The sequence below is a fragment of the Kwoniella pini genome, chromosome 4 (genome assembly GCF_000512605.2).
Source record: "Kwoniella pini CBS 10737 chromosome 4, complete sequence".
NCBI lineage: Eukaryota > Fungi > Basidiomycota > Tremellomycetes > Tremellales > Cryptococcaceae > Kwoniella > Kwoniella pini.
Window position 1 is genome coordinate 704,550 of NC_091719.1, and position 25,395 is coordinate 729,944.

Here is a 25,395-nt window from a genome sequence, read left to right on the forward strand (position 1 = left end):
AGATGTTATTGCTAATAAATATAAAAATGATGATACAATTTTGATGATATTTGTATAATTTACCGGTTGACTCAACCGACTGATACTTAAATAAGGTTAAATCTGTCGATCGAGAGAACATTCCTTTTTTATAAAGAATACGACGCGTCGCGCTTCTTCATCTCATAAATGAATTGTATTTCATATAAAGCATATCAAGCTACGTTCATCCACCATATTACTTATTTAATGCATTCATGACATTGCTTGAATTGCCCCCGACCGTTAATACAGGAAATGTCCAATCAACCTCATCATATTCTCTTATTTAAACCCTTCGCTTCTTTACTCAAACTTTCAAAAACTTCCCACATAGTTCTAAGAGAAGTCATTAAATTATGATTTTCGCCTTGACGAATAACAAGTTCAACATTTTTCATTGAATTTTCCATCCATCTCATAGATTTTTCACTTATTTTATCATCTTCTGAACCATAATATACTTTTACTCCGCCCACATAATCAGTATATTGAAATCCCCAAGATCTATTATCTCTATTTAAAATGATACTTAACAAGTCTGAAGTCGTTCCTGGTTCACATTCCGCATGAGAAGCTTGATTCAGAGCTGTTGTGAATCCTTCACCTGTTGGTACGTCCACGTTCTCATAGTCAGACAGTGAACTTGTGGAGGAGCTATTGTTTTCAGTCTTATTTGCCGTTATATAAGATTTATTGCGAAGTTGTACTGGTGAGCTCGATCGAAAGTCGAAGCCTTCACTAAGGCATAAGTCGTTGTCATCGGTTGCTTGTTTTGATATACGAGGTTTAGACCTGCCGCCGGGAGCGACTACTCTCAGTTGCTGGGTAGGAGAAGGTGGGTCAACAGATCTGGAATCTGCAGATTCAGAAGAGTATTTTGAACCCATTGAGATAATTGATTTCTCTTCTTTTCCATGTGAATGATCCACGGATCTCGGATACAAGATCTTGGAAGCTCTTCTGACCAACCCAGGTTGCTGCATGACTTCTCGCTGTGCTTTTCCGGTCGAGTATGAATCATTATTTGACTTTAACATCGATACTCGCCTTCCTCTGCTTGTGTCCGGTGGATCTGTATCTTCTTCGTCCGTCGAGGGCGTATCGACTTTTGATGACCCACCTGGAAGTGGTGCTGGATCATGATGTGAGATTGGCTTATGTTTTAGTGGAGGAGGTTTACCAATTAAATAAGATTGTAATTTCCATTCTGCCGCTGTAGCTGACTTAATAACTGTATTAGGTATATATTTAAGCCATTTATAACCTATCTTTTTTGATCAGTGTTCTGGATTATTTCGTCAGTTAGAGGACAAACTCACCACCGTCGATATCTGTACTAACCCATGGAGCTAACAAGTGAACTCTTCCTAAAATCCTATCTTTCATCTTGAGAGCAGTGGCAATAGCATGAGGTGAACCTGCACTATGAGCCAATATCTGATATTTCTCTATACCCAACTCATCCAAGACTCTGCTAACTATATCTGCCCATGCGGTAGGAGTACGTTGAGATTCCGACACTTGAGTGCTTCTTCCATATCCCCACCTATCAATACATATCAATCTAAGATTAAAAGTTCTCGCAATATCGTCGAAAAGACTAATTAGGTATCTTACACATCCAAGACCTAGGAAAATGACTACCGGATTACCTGTCAATTTACCTACTTCTGAGAATGATATATTCAAAGGCTCGTCGGGAAAAGGTCTAGCAAACGTTATCACTCGATTTAAATTCCTTGACTGTAGATAAATAGCAAATTTCAAATTCTCAACTTCAGATACTAATTCGGCTTTCAATTTACTAGGTGAAGCCTGTGATATGGTGTGTGATGTCGAGTCAGGCATACTTTTCCTTTTCCATAATTTGCTTCTTGTAGGTGTTATAGGTTTATCGATGTTATCTTTGGCACGAGACATGATTTGGAAGCTGGTTCGCTTGTTGAAGTTTTGTGTAGATGATTTTGAAACTATGGTCGATGTTTGCTCCAGATATTCTAGGTGGTCTAATAGAGCTGAAGTTATCTTAGCATCTTGGGATAGTGATTCCGAGCTACTACCGTTGTAAGCCACCTTTTCTCCCGATGCTGAGATGGACTTCGCGGTTTGCGTAGAGGCTCGCTTTTGTGGCGTGCTATAGGCACTCTGCGTTTGTCGTAAGATTGGTTTGACCTCGCGAAGACTGTGAGCGCGAGAAGGTATTGAAAGTGGATCTGTTTTACTCGAAGCAGTGAAGGGAATTTTCCTATCACCAGATAAGCCACCCGTTTTGCACTGATGTCCTATACCTCTTGTATACTGTTTGACGGGTGTTGCAGCCTCTATACGTTTTTGCCCCGTGTTTTGAGCCTGATAAGGGTCAATCACTGAATCTTCGTCTTTTAGCTGAACAGGCGGTTGCTCCTTGACGCTGGGCTGCATACTAGCTAATCTAGGTCTATTTTCTTCTATCTCCTTTCTGGCTTTCTCCTTTACCACATTTTCTGCACTCATAACTCCTGGCGAATGTTTTCGAATGATATCATTTATCGATAAGATCGGTTGCGGCAGTGATTTAGCAGGTGTCGAGGGGGTCATGGGCGTTAAAGGTGTTTTAGGGCTTGTCGGACTTGGTAAGAGAGGGATAATAGCCAATTTCTGATGGTCATTCAATCTTTGAAGCGGAAGCTGAGATGGTATGGACTGTATCAGGTCTGTTAGACTACTGTCTTCTTGCTTTTCTGATTTACTTTCTTTCCTTAAGCAGTGCGATTTTCGTCTTTCTCTAGGTTTTGATTGAACAACTTCTAATCTCATTGAATTATTACTACGTTCCTCTATATCTTTCTGCTTGTAGCTATTTTCATTCCACCATTCTTCGTAGTTCACATCTTCTTCTGAGTCTGAATCTATGCGATAACTCCTTCTTTTATTCGCAGCTATAACTTGAGCTGCACTGGGCAAATGGGAGAATTCGGATGATGAAGGAGTAAGAGTTTCAATCAAGGAATCTATTACTTCTGTTGATACTGACCCTGTATAAATTATTTTAGATTATGCCGGATTTCTAGTCAATTGATAGGAGGACTTACAAAATGATTGATCATAAGGATTTTGATCATTTCCCAATGCCTTTGATCGTCCTTTCCCCTTTCTCTCAGACCTCTTTCGATTGCGCTCTACCTCTTCAGCCCAAGTACGAGTCCTCTCAAGGCTCTTACGCCTTTTCAATTTCCCTTGATCATCTTGATATCCATCATCATCATTATTATCACCATCGTTGTTTTGTATTCTGATGGAAGGCAAGCCATAGTCTTTAGCATGTTTGGCCGAATTGTGTGAAGGAGGATCGGCGAGATATGGTGATGGGGTTCTAGGAGGGGCAGTGGTGCTGTTTCTGGGTTCAGTCGAGGTGGATGGCGTCAAAGAAGTACGGGTAGACGAAAGCGATGTAGGTCGATCGAGCTGAGTCGAATATCGCGGCATGTCCATCGTACTAATAGCGAATGAATGTATCGGGTTTCTCAAAGGCTCCGTAGACAGTGTTCGATGGACACTATGCGACTTACTTGATGATCTATGATGTACGAAGTCCAAACCCTTATTCGCAGCGCCCTTCGATTCGATGGACGCAATATCGTAAATCCTGTCGTTAAACTCGTAATCTATAATCAACTTGCAGCATGAACACACTCTCCTTTATAGTCCTGCGCCAAGGTGCCTTTGGGACATTGATTGATCTTGTGCAATGCTACTAATCGCTTGACCGTTCTCTAAACTACGCGGAACTGTTATTATATAGTTTAGCTGAATATATGGCCATATCATTAACGTAAAACATCTTCCACATGCCATCAACATCAATGATGAATGTCTCAAATTTTATGTCTATCTACTTGGTCCAAGCTTATTTTGATCCTGCTGCTTGATTGATATCATTGTGTGTATCCGTGCTTTCCGACCCGTGCCTCTGTCCCTTTGACTCGCCCATCCTTTGAGCTATAGCGAAAGTTGCGCCCTCGTACATGACTTCTTTTGGAGACTTGTGGTCTAACCATCTAGTAGCTACATGACTATTTTGTTTATGGAATGATCATACCGGATTATCCAGCTACAAGATGAATAGAATATAGTCAGTGAAGATGTCATATCAATCCCTTTTCTACACGCCCCCAGCTTGTCGGCCCGGTCCGATGAAATAAAGTGGAGGAGGTACAGATAAAAGTGGAGGTAAACAAAGAATGAAAATCCATGATGAGATATTTCATTCAGGGGTGTTATCGTACTATTTCCAAGATTGCTAATCATATTCCAGTGAATTTTTGTTTATATATATATCTGTAGCAAGTCTCTGTGTGTATAATCTACTGAGGCTCCGTCCTCTTGTCATATATCATCCAGAAGTACCTCCGAGAAACCTGCATCAGTCAAACCGATCTCTAGTGTCGATATCTTTTGGCTAAATCCTCGATAAATCGCATAAATCGACACTATTACGGAACATAAGCTCCGGTCGCTCATCACAGATCTTATCTTCAATTCTTTTCATAGCTATCTCAAAGCCTCTGGTATCAGATATTGTGTATGTGTGAACAATCATGGCCGATCGATCTTCACAGCCTGACGAGGAAGAGACCGACAACAATCGTACAATGACTCAGTCGGCTAATATGGATTCGACTCTGGTACCGACTCCGATAGAAAATCTTGACCCTGCGAATGCGAACTTCGAACAGCAAGCACAGCATGTAACAATACGAAAAAGGGATTTTGGATTTTTGCCTATACCGAGAAGTAGGCGGCATGATCCTCACAAAACAGTCACGGAAGAATTTGGATTTACTTGGAAAATGAATTTGGTTTTTGCTTTTGCTTCTGTATGTAGATTCCTACTTATTCTTTCTGATCCCATTGTAGCTCATTACACCTCATAGACTGTTTCAGTCATGAACTTATATTACATTCAACCTATGCTCGTAGCGTAAGTCATCTTCTTCCCAATCAAAATACCACTAGAATTTTAGAGCTAATATGAGATACCGTAGAATCGCCGATGACTTCTCAGTTTCGCATACTCGGATATCATCTATCCCAACCCTTGTACAAGGTGGATATGGAGTAGGAATCATCCTTATTTCCCCTCTGGGGGATTTAGTTAGACGTAGACAATTGGTTTTAATATTGATCACACTCACTACGATTTTGTCAATTGGTTTGGCCTTAGCACCTACAGTAGCTGCATTAGAAGCTATTTCATTCATTGTTGGAATTTTAACTGTCACACCTCAAATCTGTATACCTTGGACAGCAGATTTGGCACCCGCTAACAAAAGAGCTACTTCTATGAGTATCACTCTTTCCGGTTTGATATTTGGCTTAGTCTTAGGTAGAGTCTTAGGTGGAATTATTAGTAATTTTGCAAGTTGGAGGGATACTTATTGGCTAGCTGTTGGATTACAAGGATGTACGTCTCTTTCGCTTATCTCAAAAACGCCTCCTCATCAGCGCTGACAACATTATCTGGTCTATCAGGTATGACTTTGATACTCTATTTTACTTTACCGGATACTCCTGATAAGAATATTGGATTATCGTACTTTGGCGTTGTAAGCATTCCTCAGGAATCTCGCGACGTAATCGTTACAGCCATCTGACAAGTTCAATATTCTTAATAGCTCTGGTCGATGGTCAAGTATTTTACAATGTACCCAACACTTGTACAAGCTTGTTTAGTCTCGATGTTCTCAAGTGCCGTATTTGCCGGATTGTGAGTGTCACTCAATTATAGCTAAATATTATCATAAGCTAACAACGTTTGTCTATTACACAGCTGGACTTCGCTTACTTTCGTACTTAACAACTCGCCCTACCAGTACGTTCCTCTCCTGAAATTTTTTTTTCACGCTTTTCCTATATTGATTTTGGCATAGTTACAATTCCTTCGAAATCGGTCTATTTGGATTACTCGGCATAATTGGAGCCCTTCTAGCGCCACAGTGGGGAAGACTGGTTGATCGAGTTCATCCGTACTTAGGCCAAATTACTGGAATATCCATCAACCTAGTTTCTATGATCGTAGCATTAGTAGGAGCCAATAAGAACATTTCGGCAGTTTGTATTTCTATTATAGGTTATGATATGGGACAACAATTAACTCAAGTATCATCAAGTTATAGAATAGCAGGATTAGATCCTAAAGCTAGAGCTAGGTTAAATGGGTGTAGTCTTTTAGCTGTATTTGTTGGTCAAGTAAGTTTCTCATCCTTTTCTTAATATAGTGAGTATACGCGCTAAATCAATGAAAATACAGACTTCGGGAACTGCAATTTTAACTCATATTTATAATTCTCACGGATGGACTCCTACAGGAGGTACGGCAGTAGCTTTTATAGGAGCTGCTTTAATTGTTCTTTTCATTAGAGGTCCTCATGAAATAGGGTGGATAGGTTGGAGTGGAGGTGGACAAATTTTGAAAAAAGAGAAATTGACTGATCTTAGTCCTGAAGCAATTACAGAAAAAATCAAAATTAAGATAACTAAACAGGAAAAGGTGAACCCTCAAGAGCAAAGTGCTTCAAATTCTGAAGTTACACCTGAACAGAACGATTCCATACCTGCAACTACAGAAAAAGGCGCTGCCCAGGTGTAGATTTCATCAAATTTAACGTTTCATGTCAAAAAGCAAATTTTAAATGTTGGATCGGATCATAGACAATAGTTGTACTTGTACTTTTGCTTATACTGTACATTCTTTGCTTAATGCACAGGATATGATGTTATGCATACAACAAATTATAATGGATACAGATACGAAGTCGATTGAATGTCTCAATCTAATCAGATAGTCTCACACTCTATAATCACTCATCTTGAGCTGAAGATGTCTTTTTTTCAGTCTGTTTGTTTATACCTCGTCGAGTCTCTTTCTTTTCTTGAAGACATCGAACATAATCCAGTATTTTAGGTGCAATAGTGATAAAAGCACCTAAGAATTGAGTGAGACCTATAAACAAACCTGCATATTTGAAAGTTCCATCGGCAGAAGATATCAATACTACATATATTGATAAATGATCAGTATTCTATAATTCATGAATCTCAGAAAAGATCGGTTTGTGAAAAGTACGAAAATAAAAGCAAAAAGTGAAACCACTCACCACCACAAATTACAGGTCCAATTAAACTCGGTATACTAGTTAAACTCCATAACATACCTAATCTCATTCCAAATTCTCTTATAGGTGAAATTGTTGCAGTAGAAGCAGCTACAAGAGTTATCCAAGCACCACTTGCGAAACCATATCCAATTAATCCAACAATAACACAACCTGATCCAATAGGAGATGCAATCCAAAAAGCTAAAATTGAAATTGAACATCCTAAAATTGAAAGTATAAAAATTAACCAAACTCCAAATTTATCTGCTAATACACCACTTGAAGCTCTTCCAAAAAATGATCCTACTTGAAGAATTGCAATTGAATAATCTGATATAGGTCCTGTAACTTTATTTGATGTAATTAAATTAGGTGCATCAAAATATGGAGAAAGCCAACTGAAAAAGATTCGGTGAATTAACACTCTCTCAAAATTCTCACAGATTGGACCACAGAAAAGAAAAAAAACCTATAGCTCACTTCATCATAACTAAACATGAACCCAAGACTAAACATGTATATCGTGGTTCTTTCCATGGTCCTTTCAAGCTTTTCAAAGGAGGTGGTGATCTAGGTGGTAATCTAGCTTTCAAGAAGAACCAAGCTGGAAACATTAAGACAGCGTTCATTCCAGCAATGATCAACATAGCATTTCGAAAGTCTATAGCATGTTTGCGTAGATTAGCATCAAGTCTCATTTTTGCTTGACTACTATATACTCACCTAATTCATCGAATAACCTTTTCAATCCTATAGGATAAATAACACCGGATAATCCACTTCCACAAACTACAATACCGACTGCAGTCGAACGTCTTTTCATGAACCAATGTCCTGCAATTGCTGTAGAAGGTGAATAGAGCATCGAAGCAGAAATACCAAATAAAGCATGTGCTAATAAAAATTGCCAGTATAATTTACAGACTATGTTTGAAACAATTGAATTAGCTCAATATATCAAGCGTATTATTTTTCATTTACTTTTCCTTGAATCGAATTCAAAGATTCTGAATGATAAAACTTTCTTTACTCACAAGCTATAGCAATCACAGCTGCAACACTCAAAGAAGTACCCAACATTACTAAACCTCTTGCACCATGACTATCAAAAAATCTTCCTGCAACAATTGATCCTCCGAAAGTAAGAAAAACTTGAAGACTTGCAATCCAACTAAATCAATAGTAAATCTCCCAGAATATTAGCTTTAGAAATTCGATTTGCATTTACGTTAAAATATCATATAACTCACGCAACGTCAGATTGTGAATATTCCTTCAATTGATGAGCAAGATAATACACCTTGAGTTGACCAAATACCGTGACTAAAAACGCAATATTACTTTAGTATTCGCATAATAAGTTTGACACATGAAGATGTAATATTAAAGATTTTAACTTACCAAAACCAAATACGCAAAAAAGCACAAAAAAAGCACTAGCAACGCATAACCAAGCATCTTTTCCACCTTCAGGAGGAGGTCCAATATCATCATCATTTACAGCCATTTGTCCAACTAAATCAGCATCGGTAGTTAATCTTCTTTCTAAATCTGCTGAATTCCTTATACCTTGTAAAGGAGGTGGAAAATTATCATATCCATCATTTCTTGTTGGTGGTCTATGTAAAGAATGATTTGGTTGATGAGCATGAGATAGTGAACGAGATAAATGAAGTTGAATAGGAAATGGGTCAACTTCTGGGCGTGATCGTTGATAATGACTTTGTGAATGAGATCGTGTTTTAGATACAGGTTGTATATTCGGTGTAATTGTGTCTTTTTCTTCAAGAGATGTATCATTAGTGATAGACATCTTGTAAATAAAGCCCTAAGATCCAAAGGCTCAAATTCGGAAGATAGCTAATACGTCTTTCTGACTTGGAATGTCTGTCAATGGTGTCTTGCAATCAGTGCCAAATTCGATGATAAGGATACGTTCTGTCAACTCTGATAATTTCAGAATGAAGGATAATACAAATACACAACGAAGCTACAATTCTCAATTATCAAAACATCTCGATCAAATATTCTCAGACTCCATGAATCCAGATCGATAATATCTTCATTTCCTTATCTTCGACCAGCCTGACAAACATGACTCAAAATCAAATTATCTTGCCGCGGTAAAGATCGTTGGAAATCAGGAAATCAAACTTTCTTCGCATTTACGCGAGAAGATCATTATTTACCGAGCCGCATTTTCTCATTTACCGGATTTCACTACCGCTAAGGTTTATTTTCCCGGATCTATAAATATCGATACGGCCGTATTTAGTACCCGTGAATTTCCAATAGTCTGGAAATGCTTTTGAACATGATCGACTTGAGAAGAAGTGATAAATATACATATGTTACATCCGCATCGCTTGTAAGGCGAAGGTCTACTTAATGATTAACAACTCATATACACCCAGAGTATATATTCCTCTATTACCGTACAAGCTTAACATGTTACTGTTACGTAGGGATGATCGTCGGACTGCCGGCAGCCGACTACAGGAGTCGGGATGATCCCTAATTTAACAGTTGTTTCGTTAGCTAATATTCCAGATATTTAAGTCAACGGCAGCCGAAGTTGAAGGAAAGACCGCTCAGTGGGCATATAAGCCGCTCATAGTTTGGGCTCTTATTCTCCTTTCGAAATATCCTCTAACCCAATTCCCTTCTTCCTTGAACCCAGAGAAATTATTCGCACATATCCTCATTCACACTTCATCAATCTCTCGAAGTATAAACTGATTGTTTTACTTGTGCGTCAAAATGTACATCTCAAGTTCCCCATCAATTCTTGAGAGCTTGTAAGAAAGATAGATTGGCCTCGGAACTTATGATGTTCTCGTATTCCACTTGATGCAAATCAAGCAAAAGAGAGATTCAAATGATATCGACCTAAGCCTTTAATCGTTCTACCATGGATCTGAGGTAAAAGAACGAATCATATTCAAGTCGTCCCTTACTTCTTTCTCGTTTGAAATGAAGGAAAAGGGGTTTAAAGATATTATTTGTCCCGCCTTACGCCCTTATATCTGTAATCTCCGATAATAAGGGAGAGAAATCGAACATCTCGGATTCAATACACCCTGTCTGCCCTCTTCTGGTGATTACCAGAAAGAGGAGTAAGACGTGAAGTGGGAAGAAGGGATATCTGAATAGTAGGGATATTTTTCAGGAGATCACACCTTTTACCAGATGGCATCGTTGCGGTAATAATGATGAAGTTGGGAGAAGGTCAAACAAAAGAACATGACTCACTTGAGGATGCTTAACATATCAGCCCGATTGATAGTATATCACAAGACGCTGTCATCGTCCCATCTTCTCGAGTCATCATAACTTATATCCTGGCCTTGCCCTTGACCAGCGTAGCCGTACTGATCCTGTGCGTATTGTTGTTCTTGACGCAGTTGCTGCTCTTGTTCTTGTTGATGTGTCCGTGCTTCCTCAGCTGCTTGCATGTCAACTATCACTGCCCACACCGATGCTTGGAACTACGTTTCAGCGAGAGGATTAGCCAGTTTCTAATCACGATAGAAGGTATACCTGAGAGATGTGAAATTGTTCAAAGCGGGATAACCTACGAGAGTCAATACAAGGCCCATTCGCTTCTCCAACGTCCGCAATTCAGCCAGTAACGATTCATTCGGTGATTCCGCCGTTAATTTAGCAAGGTTGGATGCCTGGATTTCGCTCCCGTCAACAATCACACGGTGAAGTTCGCCCAATTCAGTTTGGACGCTTGCACTTACACGTTTCACCTTATCATTAAGTTTGGCAAATTCCCATAGCACATCTTGTTCTAATGTTGAAATTTGATTATTGCTCGCGCTAGAATCAGGTAATTCCCTCGTTGTCAGCTTAAGGCGGGTCGAGCTTTGTGAAATTTGATCGAGCATCAGCTCACTAAGGGTTCACTGTATTGATTGACATTGTACTTGCAGTGCATTTAGCTTGCGACTCGGTAAACACCCATAACATACACGTTGAACAAGAAGACATTAGGCTTTTTGAGGTCGCGATCTCGTCGAAAACGCGATATCTGTTGACAATATTATTAGCTTCCCACGGTGGCATACTCTGCTAGACTGACACGTGGTCACGTGGTCAAGATATTGTTTCTTTAACTGAATTTTTTCCAATTTCTCCCAATGCGTTCGGGGGCCTTTTGCCATGTGTATATGTGCGTGCCTGACCCGATGTTTTGATTTGTGATGATGGTCATGCCAGGTCGCCGGGAATAGGACAAAGTTAAAGTTGAAAATCGGACTTGAAAGCTTTGTTATTTTTCCACAATCTGCTTATATCTCATCCATATTTCTTCTCATCCAATCTTTCACATTACATACTCATCAAATCTTAGCCTATCCTTCCTCTTGACAAGTCTCTAGCCGCCTGAAAAATACATTCTCCAACTTTATCACACATTCCTTTCTACAAGTTTAATCAGCGGAGCACACCTCATCGACGCTAGTCGAAAATTCTCGCCACTGCACTCAAATACCTATTTTACCTTATAAAACACATTTAACACATCAAAACCCTCATTCAACTTGGGAAACAACTCCTTCCTGTATAATTGCCAATATGGCTTTCGAAGCACTCAACCAAATGGTGTCTTCACCAAATAAACTATTTCAACATCAATATGGTTACAACTCAACCCTATTAGCCAATATGACACCTAACTCCCTTCATGCACCTTTCTACCACATCACTGATCCCAAGCTCATTTCTATCGCTTCATCCAAACCCTTCAATCTTCTAGCCCCGATAGTGGTATATTGGGTTGTATGTTCAATATGGCATCACCTCGATACAGCCAAATATCCATACTTCGAAGCGAGGCGTATACACGAATCACCAGAAGTAATAGCGAGGAATAAAGTCACATTTGCTCAAGTCATCAAAGCTGTCTTTTTGCAACATTGTATTCAGATTGCTCTAGGCTGGATGTGGTTCGAAGATAGTGAAGCCATTCTCAGGAGAGAGGTCTTCGTGGATCATCTCGCTAAGATGGCTAAACTAGTTCCCTGGGTAGCGGATGGCACTCTTCTCTTGCTTGGTAGAAGGACAGGTGAACAAGTACTTCTCAAGCATGGCGAAAAGCTAGTTGCTTGGATATACTGGTGGGGTATACCTCTTTTCCAAATGTATTTTGCCTTGTAAGTCAATTATCATTCCTGGAATTTTAGCTCAAAGCTGACCTTGCAATTACCCATAAGCTGCGTTGTGGATACATGGCAATATTTCTGGCACCGAGCAATGCACACAAATCGATTCCTCTACCGACATTTCCATTCTCATCATCACCGTCTTTACGTCGCATATGCTTTCGGCGCATTGTATAATCACCCAGTCGAAGGTTTTATTCTCGATTCATTAGGTTCGGCGGTAGCTGAAAAAGTTGCTTTTATGACTCTTCGACAAGCGACTCTACTTTTCGTCATATCGAGTATCAAGACAGCGGACGATCACTGTGGATATAGACTGTGGTGGGATCCTTGTCAATTACTATTTGCGAATAACGCCGATTATCACGATATACACCATCAAGCTTATGGTATCAAATCGAATTTCTCCCAACCTTTCTTGTGAGTTCAGATCCTTTCTGATAAATATCTCAATGAGAAGTGTCAGCTGACCTGATTCTTACTTTTGCAGTACTAATTGGGATCGAATACTTGGCACTCAGATGTCTAGAGGGGAAGCAGATAGCAAAACGAGGTGGAAGAAACTTGGTCATGAATACGCGGAGCATGATAAACATAATGTCATTGCGGAAGGTCACGCGAAGAAGGTGGATTAAAGCAGGGATCAGGACATTCAGTACCTCGGACCATCGATACATTTCGATTACGATATATTTTCGATTTAATATACTTACTTAATATGTATTGTATCATACAGCTACCGTTAAAAAGTGGGTTCTCACGCTACTAATAAATAAACTAAACATCATCCTGAAGAACATCGATGGTCAGATGTGACAGACATGTGCTACCTCTCATCAGTAAGATGTCCATGGAGCGATGACTTCGAATGGTCATGGCAACCTCCACAATAGGTCATATTCAAATGCATATCAGACGAATGCCGATCATTCAGACTATCCTTTACACTTATGAAATCCTTTCGAAAAGCGAGGGGTTACAGACGATCAAAGCCCAAAGGAAAAACTGGGAAAATTTTCCTTTGTTCTTGATTTTGGTCATAATATTCGTTATAATAATCTAACCAGGCCTTATCGAATCAAAAGAAAACACAAAAGATAATATCGAGTCAGTAGCTGATCTTCATCTTTTGTTATTTGTCAAGGGAACGTTATACCGACTAGGGAAAATCATATGAAAGGTTGAGAGGATCATTTAGTTAGCAATTTAACGAGTCTGAATATTTTGTCTTGGGTTATAAGGCTACTCTACAGTCCTACTTTACTTCATTCCTTGTCATTCTTTCTGCTACTGAAATCAAGATAGGAAACTACAAACTTCAGGTAGAATTAAGAAACAAAGAACATTGAAGCATTTTTTCAATAAATATACACACAATCTTTTAACTGACATCAATCGTAACAACACATTATGCACAATCAATATCCATTGGACAAATCCTTATCATCAATATTCGACCCTCAAACACCATCTCCACCACCAATGACACCTCGTACTCGTTCAACATCTTATCAACCTACATCAGAGGCTTATATTAGATCTCCTACTGTACCTTCTTCTCCTGCACCAGCTTATACTGAATTACCTGATCGAAATGTAAATTTCCACTTTGCACCTTTATTAAATGGTAAAATCGGTGATATCGAGTTAGAAACTATTGACGGTAAGAGATTTTTAGTTCATAGAAAAATTCTTGAAGCGGAGACAGTTTTCTTTCATATTTAGTGAGTCTTCGGGATATCTCTAAGAATTCAACAGATTGCCCGGCAATATATTGTATTAATGAATGATTATCTCGCTGATCTTTATGTTGTTTTCTTTGAAAAGTTATGGATTCGTACCTGTTTGGCGATTAAATGCAGCTTCATCTTCATCTTCTAGTTCAGATAGAAACCTATCAAACGATATTGTTCCTTCTATCCATCAATCACCATCTACGACTTTCAGAAACTCATCACTTGATAATAGAGTATCAATATCTACAAATCAAAGTTTTCAAAATTTAAGAAGTTTACCTAAAATTATTGCTCAAACACTTTCATCTCGTTCATCAATTTCACAAAATTCTATTTCAGAAAATTATAATAATGTAAATATTAATTGTAGTAATAATAATGAAAATATTGAAGAAAATAGTTTACCACCCCCTTTACCACCAAAAGATATAATTACATCACCTACACCAACAAATTCACCTTATACATGGATAGTTCCAGAAAATTCAAATGTTTTATTAGCATTTTTATCTTTAATTTATCCAAAAGGAATAATTACAAAAAATTCAGAAGATTTATTAAATCCTTTAGAAATTACAAGTAAAGTAATTAAAACTTCATTAGGATATCAATCTTCAAAAGCATTAAATATTTCAAGAGATAAATTAAATTATTGGATAAAAGAATTTCCAATTGAAATTTATTCTTTAGCTTGTTTTTTTAAATTTAAAGATTTAATTAAATTATCTTCAATTCAAGCTTTAAAAATTAATTTTAAAAATTGGTCAGAAGAAAATAAATTATTAATGGGTAAAAAATCTTTAAATGATTTATTAAATTTACAATCTATTAGATTAAATGGATTAATTAATATTTTAAATATTCCTCCACAAATTAATGATGAAGATTTTAATGAACATTTTAAATATTGTCATAATAAAATTGAATTTGAAAATGCCTGGTTTAAAATGATTGAAATTGTAAAAATTCATTTAAATCCTGATTCAGATTTATTAGAATTACTTGAAATTGATTTAAGAGAATTTGGTCAATGTGGTAATTGTTTAGTATTGTTAGGTAAAAATATTCAAAGATGTCTATTACAAGCCAAAGAATTACCTACTTCTCTATGACCTTCTTTTATAGTTTTCAATGTTTACAGATAGAGTATTGATATTAATCTTTTGATCAAGTGACCTTTACATTCGTAGCCACAAAATAATACTGTAATTCGACTATGTATTTGTATTTGCACATTTCTAGTTGTATTTCTCGCAAGTATTTCTGGCTTATATATCATTCCTTACAATCTGGATTAGCGCAGTTGATATTTCGAGTTTGAGAGAGTAGGAACGCGTGAATTTGAGTTCATACTCTTATTGATCGAAGAAGCATACGATAGCTATGAATCTCAGGGTTTTAATATATGTTGCGGATTAAGAAGGAGATCCGCGATAATTATTAAATCATGTATAGAAAATCACATAAAGAAAGACGCGTATGATCTTTCATCTCAGATTTTAACCGCGGATTTGGTAGTCTGCTCGTCGTATAAATCACAAGTCTGATTTGAACATTTATAATATTGTTTACTTATCATCTTCTTGGCTGCAGGGCTGGTCTCGATACACACAACATTCAGTTAGATACACACACAGGCGGCTAATAACATTCCTTTCTTTTTTGTATTTTGTCAGCTTGGCTTTCATCTTTGGACCATCCATCACAATCAATAACTCATTGCACCTAATCGTCCATCTTTACATTCCAAATCTGACCGAATCGCATCAAATCCTTTTATTAAAGGAATTACACAGATTTCAAGATGATTTTAGCTCTATCATTTATATTATTATCCGTCCTATTACTTGGAGGATCGAATATTCAAGCTAGTTTTATAAAGAAAACCAATGAAAAATCAAACATAGGAAATGTATTAGCAGGAGGATATATAAATAATATAACAATAACAACTTCAAATGTTATACAATGTTCTGAAGCAATTATAAAATGGAAAGGAACAAATGGAAAAGTAAAATTAGAAATTGGAAAAGGTGGATATTATATTGGAATTGAAAATATTCAAATTATCAATTCAATTTCAGAATTAAATTATAATTGGAAAGTTAATCAACCTTTTGAAACTGATTTAATTTTTCAAATAACTGATGAAAATAATCAAATTGGTTATTTACAAAATGTTAAAGTACAACAAAGTAATGATGATTCTTGTTTATCAAATTCTTCTTCTTCAACTTCGACTTCAACTTCAACTTCCAATTCGATTTCAGCTTCAAGTTCAATAGGAGAAAATGAAATTACTAGTAGTGTAAATCAAATTACATGTATGTTAATTATTAATCCAAATTAACGTCAACTCACTTTTGAAATCATTGTTATATAGCTCAAACTACTTCTTCGTTTGATGTTGGATCGTCTTCGATATCTTCTTCAAAATCAAAGTCAAAATCTAGAACTTCTTCGTAAGTCCAATAATAATTACCTGATCATGAGTGTAGCAAGACACTGATCGTTAATCACGACTACGTTTCCTATTACACAGTTCGTCATCATCGTCAGCAACTTCTGTGACAGCTAGCATGTCCATCGCAGTGTCTACGCAATCAACCGCACCTTCTGTAATTTCTAATACACCGATATCAACTTCCGTCAATAATTTGATAGCTTCGACATCGTCCTCCTCAGCATCAGGATCAATCGCTCCTTTGGCAGCTGCTTCAAATGGAAATACCTCAGGAGCTGATCGCGTCAAATATCAAGTTAGTACATTGATAATTTCGTTCAGTGGTTTCATTTCTTTGATTATTGGATCGATGCTCTATTGAATTATCGACGAAGCAGACTGAAAAGGGATAACGAATACCCCATGTCTTCATGCTGGCATGAAACATATCTTTTTATAGTGATACAATTTCGCTTTTGTAAATAGGATGTATACCAATACTAGATACGATGTATGTACTCATCAAATACATATCATTAGCATGGGCAAAAATGAGTTACAATTATATGAGATTATCTTTTCCAATGACGACCAGCATCAAGTTACACTGCATTAGATATATCCTCCACGTTTAGGTACAACTTTATTGGCATTAGAATTAGCCGTTTGACCTTGATTCCAACGTGCTATGAGTGAATTAACAGATTGCTGTTTTTCAGGACTACTCATTCCACTACCATTACCATTTTCATCTTTATCCTCTATTTTCTCACTTTGATTGATATTTTGAGTAGAAGAAGTATTGATGGAAGAAGGCTTAGGTTTAGTGATCGGGAATGCTCTACCAGATGATGATCTTGAGAAACCTTCTGGACGAGGTGTTTCACCGTGTCGAACAGGTTTCGGTGCAATAAGTGGAGATCCTTTAGCATTGACAATAGGTTTAGCAATGCCTGAAGCCGAATCCGAGGCATTTTTGGTCGTCTCGTTTGATGCATATGTAGGAGAGATCGCCGATTGTTCAGTGGTCGATTTGCGTAATGCTTGAGGTTTCGATGCTATAGAAGGCTTTTTGGCACCGTTCGTGAAGGTTCCGTCTTGACCATGCGCTGAAGATGTGGAGGGCGAAGGATTTTTGAGATCTTTAAATGAAGCCGAAGGGGGTTTGAGATTCTCATACTTCGACACAATGTCATTTATCGATCCTTTCCTACCGTGACTTGGCCGAGTCGTAGATTCCGATTGAGGGAAATTTCCGTTTGACGGAGACTCTGATAATCTGAAGCCTTTGCTCAAGGCTGAAGAGGATGAAGGAGTAACGAACATCGATTGAGGTCTTGATCTCTGCCCAGAAGTCCAACTTTGCGCGGAAGGCGGTACACCAACTGTAGCAGATTTTATAGGGTCTCTGCTTTTAGTAGGTGATAGTCTGCCAAATGTAGAGGCTCTATCAGATGTCTTTTGACGAGACAATTGCTCGTCACCTTTGTCCTTACTCGGGGAAGTAAGGGGCTTGTATTGCGTGCCGGAAGCTTCTTCGGGGAAAGCATCTTCATCGCTGGAATCCAACTCGATCTCCACTTTCCTCTCTTCACCCCGGTTGGCGTCTTGAGATAATCGCATCTTCTCCAAAGGAGACCATTCTTCGGAATTGATATTGCTATTGGGCTTCGCGGAGTTGATGTGAGGGAGGAGGGGTCGATGGTGTCCTGAGAGCGGTGCGGCTTGAGCAGAGGCAGGACTGCCTTGCGGGCGTGAAGTGTTAAGATGATTGGGAGAAGAAGAGGGATTGGTCATACTGCTTGCTGATAAGGGGGTTGTAGATCGACCAGGTTGCATAGGCACTAGTTTCAGTGAGTCCGAGCCCGATTGGTCATCATCCATCAGATCTCTCGGTGGCGGTGATTTAGCCCCAGCGGAACTTGATACGTTAGTTGAAACTCCAGGTTTAACAGCGGAGGATGCAACTGAACCGAAATAATCTGTCTTCTGTTGTGAAGAAGGAGGAGATTTTACCGCTTTGAAAGCTGTTCCGGTTACTTGAGTCGAGCGAGGTTGGGGGTGATCGGTCGGTGCAGTGCTGATCATTGGCGATTTCAGGTTACCGCCAGTCATATTGCCCATGATGGAAGGTCTGTTGTCGAAGGTGGGTCGAGTAGGCGGAGAGAGCGTCACCGGCGAGATCAGCGACTCAGGCTTGGGCTGCGATTGTTGAGGTGGTGGTGAGAAATGATCGCTGTCTAGCGTTTCTAGAGAAGGGAACCTGGTCTCGAAATTTGATTCACCGTTCGGTGCAGACGATGATGAGTCAGGTGATTTGACGGTGGTGATAGGGGAGTCTTGCTTGATCGCAGCGGAGCCCGATTGATTTGAACCTACTCTGTTTAAAGATGATAGCCCAGGAGACCTCGCAGATAGAGAGGTTGGTTCTGAAGTACCAAAAGAGTCGCCAAAGCCTGATGTTGAAGGGGGTCTAGGCAGGTTTGCACCAAGTCGAGAGTTACCATTGAATCCGCCTGTCTTGCTAGCATGCGCAGCAAAGGAATCACCGAATCCTCTATTCTCTGCCTTGTATGATGAAGAGGCCGGTAGAGATGGCATACCAAAAGCGTCCAGTCCAGGTGAAGATTTAAGTGCTGATGTTGGAGCAGATTGAGGTTTGGACATTTCGCCCGTAACTTGTATATTCGGTTTTGGTGCGTGGTCGGCTGGCGGAAGTGAAGGAGGTGTAGGCATCGAAGTTGCAGCATAGGGTTGTGAAATGCTTTTCTGACTGCCTTCTCTGGTTGGCCGACCGCGCCGTTGAGGCGGGACAGAGGAAGCAAAAGATGGTTGAAGAGTTGGTGTGCCGTTCAGTGGCGACGATGAGCCTGTGAAGTCTAGGAGGTTGGAGGTCTGGGCGTTGATACGAGTCGGTTGATGCGGTTGTGAGGAAGCACCGAGTGAACGAGAAGGAATGGGCTATTCGGAAGATGGGTCAATCAGGGGTCTGCAATAAAAAGCATGAACTTACGTAGTCGATTTCAGGCTTGGTACCGCTCATTTCATGCGCTATCTTGAGAATCTCAAACACCGTTGGCCGGCGCACCGGCTGTTCCATAAGCATCGAGGCTATGAATATGATGTTAGCTGAGTCACTTCTGCATGCAAGCCGCCGCAAAATAGCTGACCTATCAAGTGCTGTATCCTTGGAGAGTACGCCGGTACAGGTGGGAAAGTGTACTTAGCATTGACTATAGCCAAGGGCCCATGTTCTTCAAAGGGTGTAGTGTAGTAGCAAAGCTTGTACAGCAAGCAACCCAAGGCCCATACATCTGCAATTGATCAGCAGAGGTCGGAGGTAGAGGCGAAAATCAGCTGACTCACCACTAGGAAGCCCTACAGGTAATCCCAACATTGGCTCTACCATTTCTGGACTTCTATATTGTAACGTTGTATGCTTGTTCAGATCCATCGCAAGCGCATCAGCCTCCACTTTCGATTGAGGTGGTTTGTCAGCTGGGAAAGTAGTTGATCCGAAATCACATAGTTTGAACATTAGTGAGTTGGGTCTTTGAGGTGTAGGAGATGTGGAGATGGGTTGAGATAGAACGTTCTCGATCTAGTAGTATATACAAATTAGCTATACTTGACCAATCGCTATGAAGCAGGACAGCTTACCTTCAAATCTCGATGCAAAAGAGGTTTAGACAGGTGGTGCATTGCTGCTACCGCCTAGACCCGAAAAATTGATCAGCAAACGGGAAAAAGGATGGTTGAAGGAGATCAGCTCACCTCGCAAACGTCCGTGAAAATGTTGAGGATTTCTATTTCTTTTAGACGATCTCGTAATCTTTTGTTGAGAAGGTCGATTATACCCCCACCTATCCAGTGATCAGCTGAGTGACCGAGCGTGATTGGAAATTGACATACCTGAGCAGAATTCCATTAAAATGAATACTTCATGTCCACCAGTGGGCAGACGTGAATGAGCGGAACCGAGATACTGTATTAGATGTGGATTGGGAGGTAGAGATTTCTGTGAGTCGAATCGTCAGTAGAGCCCATGATACACATGGAAGCGATTGATACGCACCATCACCTCGATCTCCTTCTTAACATCTATCCATACGGTATCATCTTCGAACGCTATTCTCTTAAGACAATGCTCCGTATAGCCCTTTTCACCCCATCTGCCCTTCTTCTCCCCTTTAGTGGGTGGATATATAGGTTTCTCTGACGTAGTCAAATAAACATGAGCATATCCTCCTTCGGAAAGATATCTTTCTATCCTGACAGCTTGATCACCGACTTTGACAATTTGACCTGGAGCTAGTGTTCCTTTATGCCTCTGAGGGGGAGGAGGAGGCGGTGGCTGCTGTTGTTGTTGAGGATACCCGTTGCTAACGTTAACGTACCCTTGTGGAGGTAATGGGGATGAATATCGGTTCGGAGGTGCTCTAGCATATTGCTGAGGAGGATTAGCATATTGTTGATATCGATGAGAAGATTGTCCTGAAGGCATCGGAGCGAAATTATTTGGCATTTGAGGCGGTGGGGAGAATGTAGCGTTGTAAGGTTGTTTAGGATTGACGGGTATAGGTGAGGAGCGATAGGGATCATGAGGCGGTGGAGGAGGTGACGTGTATGGTGATGCCGATGGAGAATAGCTTGAGGAGTACATTCTGGACAATGGATTTGGGTTATGCAATACCTCAAGCAAAGTAGAAGGATGCCGGGAGCTTGATCAAGAACACGGTCTGTGCTCCGAGCCTGGATGGAATACGCCTTTTTGATTTGTTTCGGGCTGTCAGATTGTTTCTACTGCTTTCGACCACATGCGATATCCCCAGACTTGTGTATGTGGTGCTATGCTATGATAGAGGGAGAGACAGATGCCAAGAGATGATTGTCTCGATGGATTTCCTGTCGAAGCATATATAACGAGATATCACTCATTTGCACCTGAACACACCCAACAACCAAAAACGTCACATCTTGAAACCCCTTAAAGAGGAGGCGGTCAGCTCCGACGCGCGTTACAAGCCGAATCCACGTGGATTGTCATCAACACAAGCTAGGTGAGATTGTGGGGTCTCCAAACATAATGACGCGCTAGGATCCTCAGTCGCTCGCTCGACTTGAAGATAACAAATTTCAGTCCAAAGTAAAGAGCTTTGTCCCCTTTCAGTCAACAACATCTCTGATCATCCTTGGTCTATCTGTCAAGAGGCTTACCATCTATCGTTGTCATCATGGCCTCCACGTCTTCGTCTCTGCCAGCACCTGCACCCCCGCCTACAACTCTCTTCGCTCTCATTCACGAGCTCCATTCCACTATCAACGATGCGATAGATACGGCTCTCACTTGGGATCAACTGCAGTCACCTCCTATCAATTATACCCTCGTTCGACCCATAGTACAACGCTTTGCGCCAAAAACCCAAGATGAGAAAGCTAACGGGACAGCTACTCCCGCTTTGGCTATCCCGGGAGGACAAGACGGAGGGGAATCTGGAGTAGCTAGGAAGCTTCATTCTCAAAAGTACCAAGGACCCTGTCTCGGAATGGTTATCTATGCTCTGATGGCCAACAGGTGAGCTTTGTGCAAGACTATGATGGTAGCTAGCTGAGTAGCTAACATTGTCATAAGGATCCAGTATGTCTCGCTCTCCGCTGGAGATCTGAGCTATGAACCTTTGCAGACTACCAGAGCCGCCTTTTGCGAGCTGCTTGCGAGTGAGTACAGCTACCACAACTGGAGGGCAAGCTTCTGACGTACTGCGAACCTAGTCAAGATCTTGCGAACATTTCCTCATCCCGATGAACCAGCTTCTCTCGTCAGTGAGCTTGTGCGAGGTTATTGTGCGTTCGATGGAGCGCCTGAAGAGGTGTGGCAAAGCATGGGAGACGATCGAGAAAACGTAGAAGAGATGACTAGTAGTGCCCTTGAAGTGAGTTAATCACTCATGATACAATGCGTCCTTCCCACCAGCTGCTTACTGTTCCTTCCTTAGTTGGCTATCGTTTCGACATCCAAGCGTTTTTTATCTTTACCATTGATCCAACATCTCATTAGCCTCATATATAAAGGTCAACTCATTTATGCTCCTGTATCCACACGCTCCATCATCACCGATAGCTACGTATCCGAAAGAACTCGCCAACGGAGAAGACCATCTCATTCGCAAGGACATGGCGCAGTCTCTAGCTCAGCCTTTTCTTCATATGCAGATCAAGAACCAGTAGGTATACATAATGGAAAGGAGGCAGAAGAAGACTTGGCGGAAGTATACGTGTATAACCCGTACGAAGCCGGATGGTTGGATCATCAGCGACTGAAAGTACCTAAATGGAGGAAAACTATGGAAGCTGGAAGCTTCATCATCTTGATGATCCTTTATGTCTCGACTCTTGCAGGTAAATTGGCCCTCACCTATACATCCCGCGGTAGTGAAGCCATCGGCTGATATGGTGGACAGCCAAGGATTTACATCATGTGCAAGCTATAGAGATTATTTATATCATTTTTTCGTTTGGTTTCGTCTTAGAAGAATTTGCAGCTTCAAAAGAGCATGGCTGGGCGGGTGAGCTTTTTCGGCTATTGACATCAAGTCGTGAAGCTGACCGATGAATTTTGATCAGTCTACGCTGCCAACGTGAGTGAACTACGCATACCGCCAAGCAAAGCTGAAACAGGTATCTCCAGGCATGGAATGCGTTCGATATGGCTTATGTGAGCATCAGCAGCGCGTACCAGGAAATAGCTGATCATTGTCGCAGATCACGATCTTCCTCCTCTACTTCCTCCTCCGAATTTTTGCCCTCGCTTCTCACTCGCCGAATACCTCAGACTTGGCATTTGACATACTTGCTATAGCCGCCTGTATCATCTTCCCAAGATTGGTCTTCTTTGTTGTCAGGGAGAATGTAGTCATCTTAGCTGTACGTTCCAGCACAAGGGCAACAACCGAGGAACACCACTGACGGCAGAGTGATAGCTACGAGGGATGGTAGCGTCTTTTGTGCAGTTCATGATTGTGACAGGTCCGCTCTTTCCTTTGTCATATCTGCGTGGATGGATCAGCTGACAGCCTTCCTAGTGCTGGCGTTCAGCGGTATTTGCTTTTGCTTGTGGACGCTTGGAAGAGCTACATGGACGGTCAAACAGATTGTATGGCTTATGGCGTGAGTCAGCTCGATGACTTGAATGAACACAGCTAACGCTTTGGCTTGGACAGACAAATTTGGGTCAGCTTTTCCAACGCCTTCTGGAAATAAGTGGTCAGCTGACAATAGGGCGATTGTAGTTCGGATCATCGTATTTAGGTTTCTCAGCAAGCTCATCGTTCCATCCGATCTTTGGACCTCTGGTCCTTATTTCTTATGCGTGAGTTTTTCTTTCCTCCAACGAAATGAATCAGGCTCATACGGACATCATCGGCCTCAGTGCTCTGTGCAACGTTCTGCTCATTACGATGCTCATCGCGATCCTATCAAACAAATTTGCAGCTATCAATCAGAATGCCCATGAGGAGGTGAGCTGCTCTTTCAGTAAGGATTATGAAACAAAGTTGACTTCGTTCTGTTGCAGCATCTCTTCCAGAGAGTAGTCAAGACTGTTGAAGGTGTAAAATCAGACGCTCTCTTCTCGTATCTACCACCTATCAATATCTTAGCTTTCGCCATACTAGTACCCCTGAGCTGGATCTGTTCTCCTCGAACCTTGCATCGAATCAACGTATTCGCCATAAGGCTTACCGTGGGTACACTCTTTTACGATCCAATTGAGTAGCTGATATTCGGGCTGCAGAGTTTCCCAATTCTGATTGCTATATCTGCTTACGAGCGGTATACTTATCGCGCAAAACAACGTGCGATACACTTGAATAGTTCGACTATAGACAGTGTCATGGATGTACAAAAACCTGGACTGTTGAAGTATGTGGAATTCACAAACAAGAAACATTAGCTAATGTGACTTTATAGCTCATGGCTTACTGGTGGATCTGAAATGCTAATTTCCTCGGTATTCGAAGCATCCTCTTACATCTCTTCACCTTTAGCAAGCGGTATATCAACTCCACCAAAAGCATCTGATATTTCCACAATTCAGAATGATGATGATGTGGCTGAAGGGAACGAGGCTGTAAAAATCATAAAAGCTTCGAAGAAGGAAAAGAGACAATCAACCAGAACACCATTTGATTCTCCTTTAGCCAAGATTTTTGGTAGATCTAATTCTACTGATAAAGACAATATTACATCCAAAGGTAAAGATCCTGAAAAAGTTGTTGGAAATGATGAAGTTGAAGCTTTAAAAAAGGAATTAGAAGAAGTAAGGAAAAGTCAATTTAGAATGGAAGAATTACTTAATAGAGTATTATCGGCTCCTTCTACTGGTAATTCATAAATAATTTGAGAGAAAGAAATGTCACCTTGGATATAAAAGAAACAGCACAATGGTAATCGCGTAATCAATCAGCTTGGAACTGTCTCTGATCAATTGTATATATGTCATGTGGGACTTCAAATGCTAAAATGCAGAAATACGGGAATTTATGCACTTATCTAGCATAATACATTGCTGTTGGCGTTCTGGCTTGTGTTGTCTTGATCTGATCCGCGCAGCACAATCATGCATAAATCACGTCTTGCTATCACCCTATTATCTATAAGGTTCTTTTGATAATGAAACCCATTGCTAAAGGGAATTCATTAAGTGGGTTACTCAAGTAAGAGCCTGACAATGCCCACAACGGGGAAGAAACAGGAACTATCGCATCTTTATTGAATCAGAGGTATATTGGTTTTATGATTGAAGACGTGCTGTATCTAAATATGACAGCCAAGGAAGGAGGACATACGCATGAGAAGAAGAGTATAGAAGGGAATAGACATGAATAAAAAAA

At 40.3% G+C, this 25,395-nt stretch overlaps 9 protein-coding genes across 9 annotated transcripts; 5 read left to right on the forward strand and 4 right to left on the reverse strand.

Moving 5' to 3' along the window:
* Positions 1-293: 293 nt before the first annotated feature.
* On the reverse strand, positions 294-3,492 carry I206_103280 (uncharacterized protein; the record flags this gene model as incomplete). The annotated part of the gene is made up of 3 exons (XM_019153482.1): positions 294-1,285; positions 1,341-3,035; positions 3,093-3,492. 3 exons carry the CDS (start codon positions 3,490-3,492, stop codon positions 294-296), a joined length of 3,087 nt encoding a protein of 1,028 aa, XP_019013643.1.
* Positions 3,493-4,652: 1,160 nt separating this feature from the next.
* I206_103281 (uncharacterized protein) lies at positions 4,653-6,649 on the forward strand (the record flags this gene model as incomplete). The annotated part of the gene is made up of 8 exons (XM_019153481.1): positions 4,653-4,877; positions 4,935-4,981; positions 5,046-5,464; positions 5,533-5,606; positions 5,676-5,767; positions 5,831-5,872; positions 5,931-6,249; positions 6,311-6,649. 8 exons carry the CDS (start codon positions 4,653-4,655, stop codon positions 6,647-6,649), a joined length of 1,557 nt encoding a protein of 518 aa, XP_019013642.1.
* A 211-nt stretch (positions 6,650-6,860) lies between these two features.
* Positions 6,861-8,970, reverse strand: I206_103282 (uncharacterized protein; the record flags this gene model as incomplete). The annotated part of the gene is made up of 7 exons (XM_019153480.1): positions 6,861-7,054; positions 7,158-7,555; positions 7,638-7,818; positions 7,881-8,081; positions 8,192-8,328; positions 8,408-8,480; positions 8,559-8,970. 7 exons carry the CDS (start codon positions 8,968-8,970, stop codon positions 6,861-6,863), a joined length of 1,596 nt encoding a protein of 531 aa, XP_019013641.1.
* A 1,477-nt stretch (positions 8,971-10,447) lies between these two features.
* Positions 10,448-11,084, reverse strand: I206_103283 (uncharacterized protein; the record flags this gene model as incomplete). Its single annotated transcript, XM_019153479.1, has 4 exons — positions 10,448-10,645; positions 10,736-10,834; positions 10,904-10,982; positions 11,059-11,084. The coding sequence occupies 4 exons, from the start codon at positions 11,082-11,084 to the stop codon at positions 10,448-10,450; spliced, it is 402 nt and encodes a 133-aa protein (XP_019013640.1).
* Positions 11,085-11,738: 654 nt separating this feature from the next.
* On the forward strand, positions 11,739-12,960 carry I206_103284 (uncharacterized protein; the record flags this gene model as incomplete). Its single annotated transcript, XM_019153478.2, has 3 exons — positions 11,739-12,316; positions 12,377-12,745; positions 12,816-12,960. The coding sequence occupies 3 exons, from the start codon at positions 11,739-11,741 to the stop codon at positions 12,958-12,960; spliced, it is 1,092 nt and encodes a 363-aa protein (XP_019013639.2).
* Positions 12,961-13,735: 775 nt separating this feature from the next.
* Positions 13,736-15,173, forward strand: I206_103285 (uncharacterized protein; the record flags this gene model as incomplete). Its single annotated transcript, XM_070202714.1, has 3 exons — positions 13,736-13,817; positions 13,896-14,049; positions 14,153-15,173. 3 exons carry the CDS (start codon positions 13,736-13,738, stop codon positions 15,171-15,173), a joined length of 1,257 nt encoding a protein of 418 aa, XP_070058815.1.
* Positions 15,174-15,865: 692 nt separating this feature from the next.
* Positions 15,866-16,886, forward strand: I206_103286 (uncharacterized protein; the record flags this gene model as incomplete). The annotated part of the gene is made up of 3 exons (XM_019153476.1): positions 15,866-16,385; positions 16,445-16,523; positions 16,604-16,886. 3 exons carry the CDS (start codon positions 15,866-15,868, stop codon positions 16,884-16,886), a joined length of 882 nt encoding a protein of 293 aa, XP_019013637.1.
* A 230-nt stretch (positions 16,887-17,116) lies between these two features.
* On the reverse strand, positions 17,117-21,167 carry I206_103287 (uncharacterized protein; the record flags this gene model as incomplete). The annotated part of the gene is made up of 8 exons (XM_019153475.1): positions 17,117-19,465; positions 19,518-19,615; positions 19,675-19,818; positions 19,871-20,105; positions 20,165-20,218; positions 20,279-20,367; positions 20,417-20,522; positions 20,580-21,167. 8 exons carry the CDS (start codon positions 21,165-21,167, stop codon positions 17,117-17,119), a joined length of 3,663 nt encoding a protein of 1,220 aa, XP_019013636.1.
* Positions 21,168-21,738: 571 nt separating this feature from the next.
* Positions 21,739-24,896, forward strand: I206_103288 (uncharacterized protein; the record flags this gene model as incomplete). The annotated part of the gene is made up of 16 exons (XM_070202715.1): positions 21,739-22,079; positions 22,137-22,222; positions 22,277-22,437; positions 22,501-22,903; positions 22,966-23,070; positions 23,129-23,142; positions 23,193-23,219; positions 23,267-23,428; positions 23,485-23,530; positions 23,587-23,671; positions 23,725-23,734; positions 23,794-23,873; positions 23,934-24,021; positions 24,078-24,245; positions 24,297-24,424; positions 24,473-24,896. The coding sequence occupies 16 exons, from the start codon at positions 21,739-21,741 to the stop codon at positions 24,894-24,896; spliced, it is 2,328 nt and encodes a 775-aa protein (XP_070058816.1).
* Between the last annotated feature and the right edge of the window lie 499 nt (positions 24,897-25,395).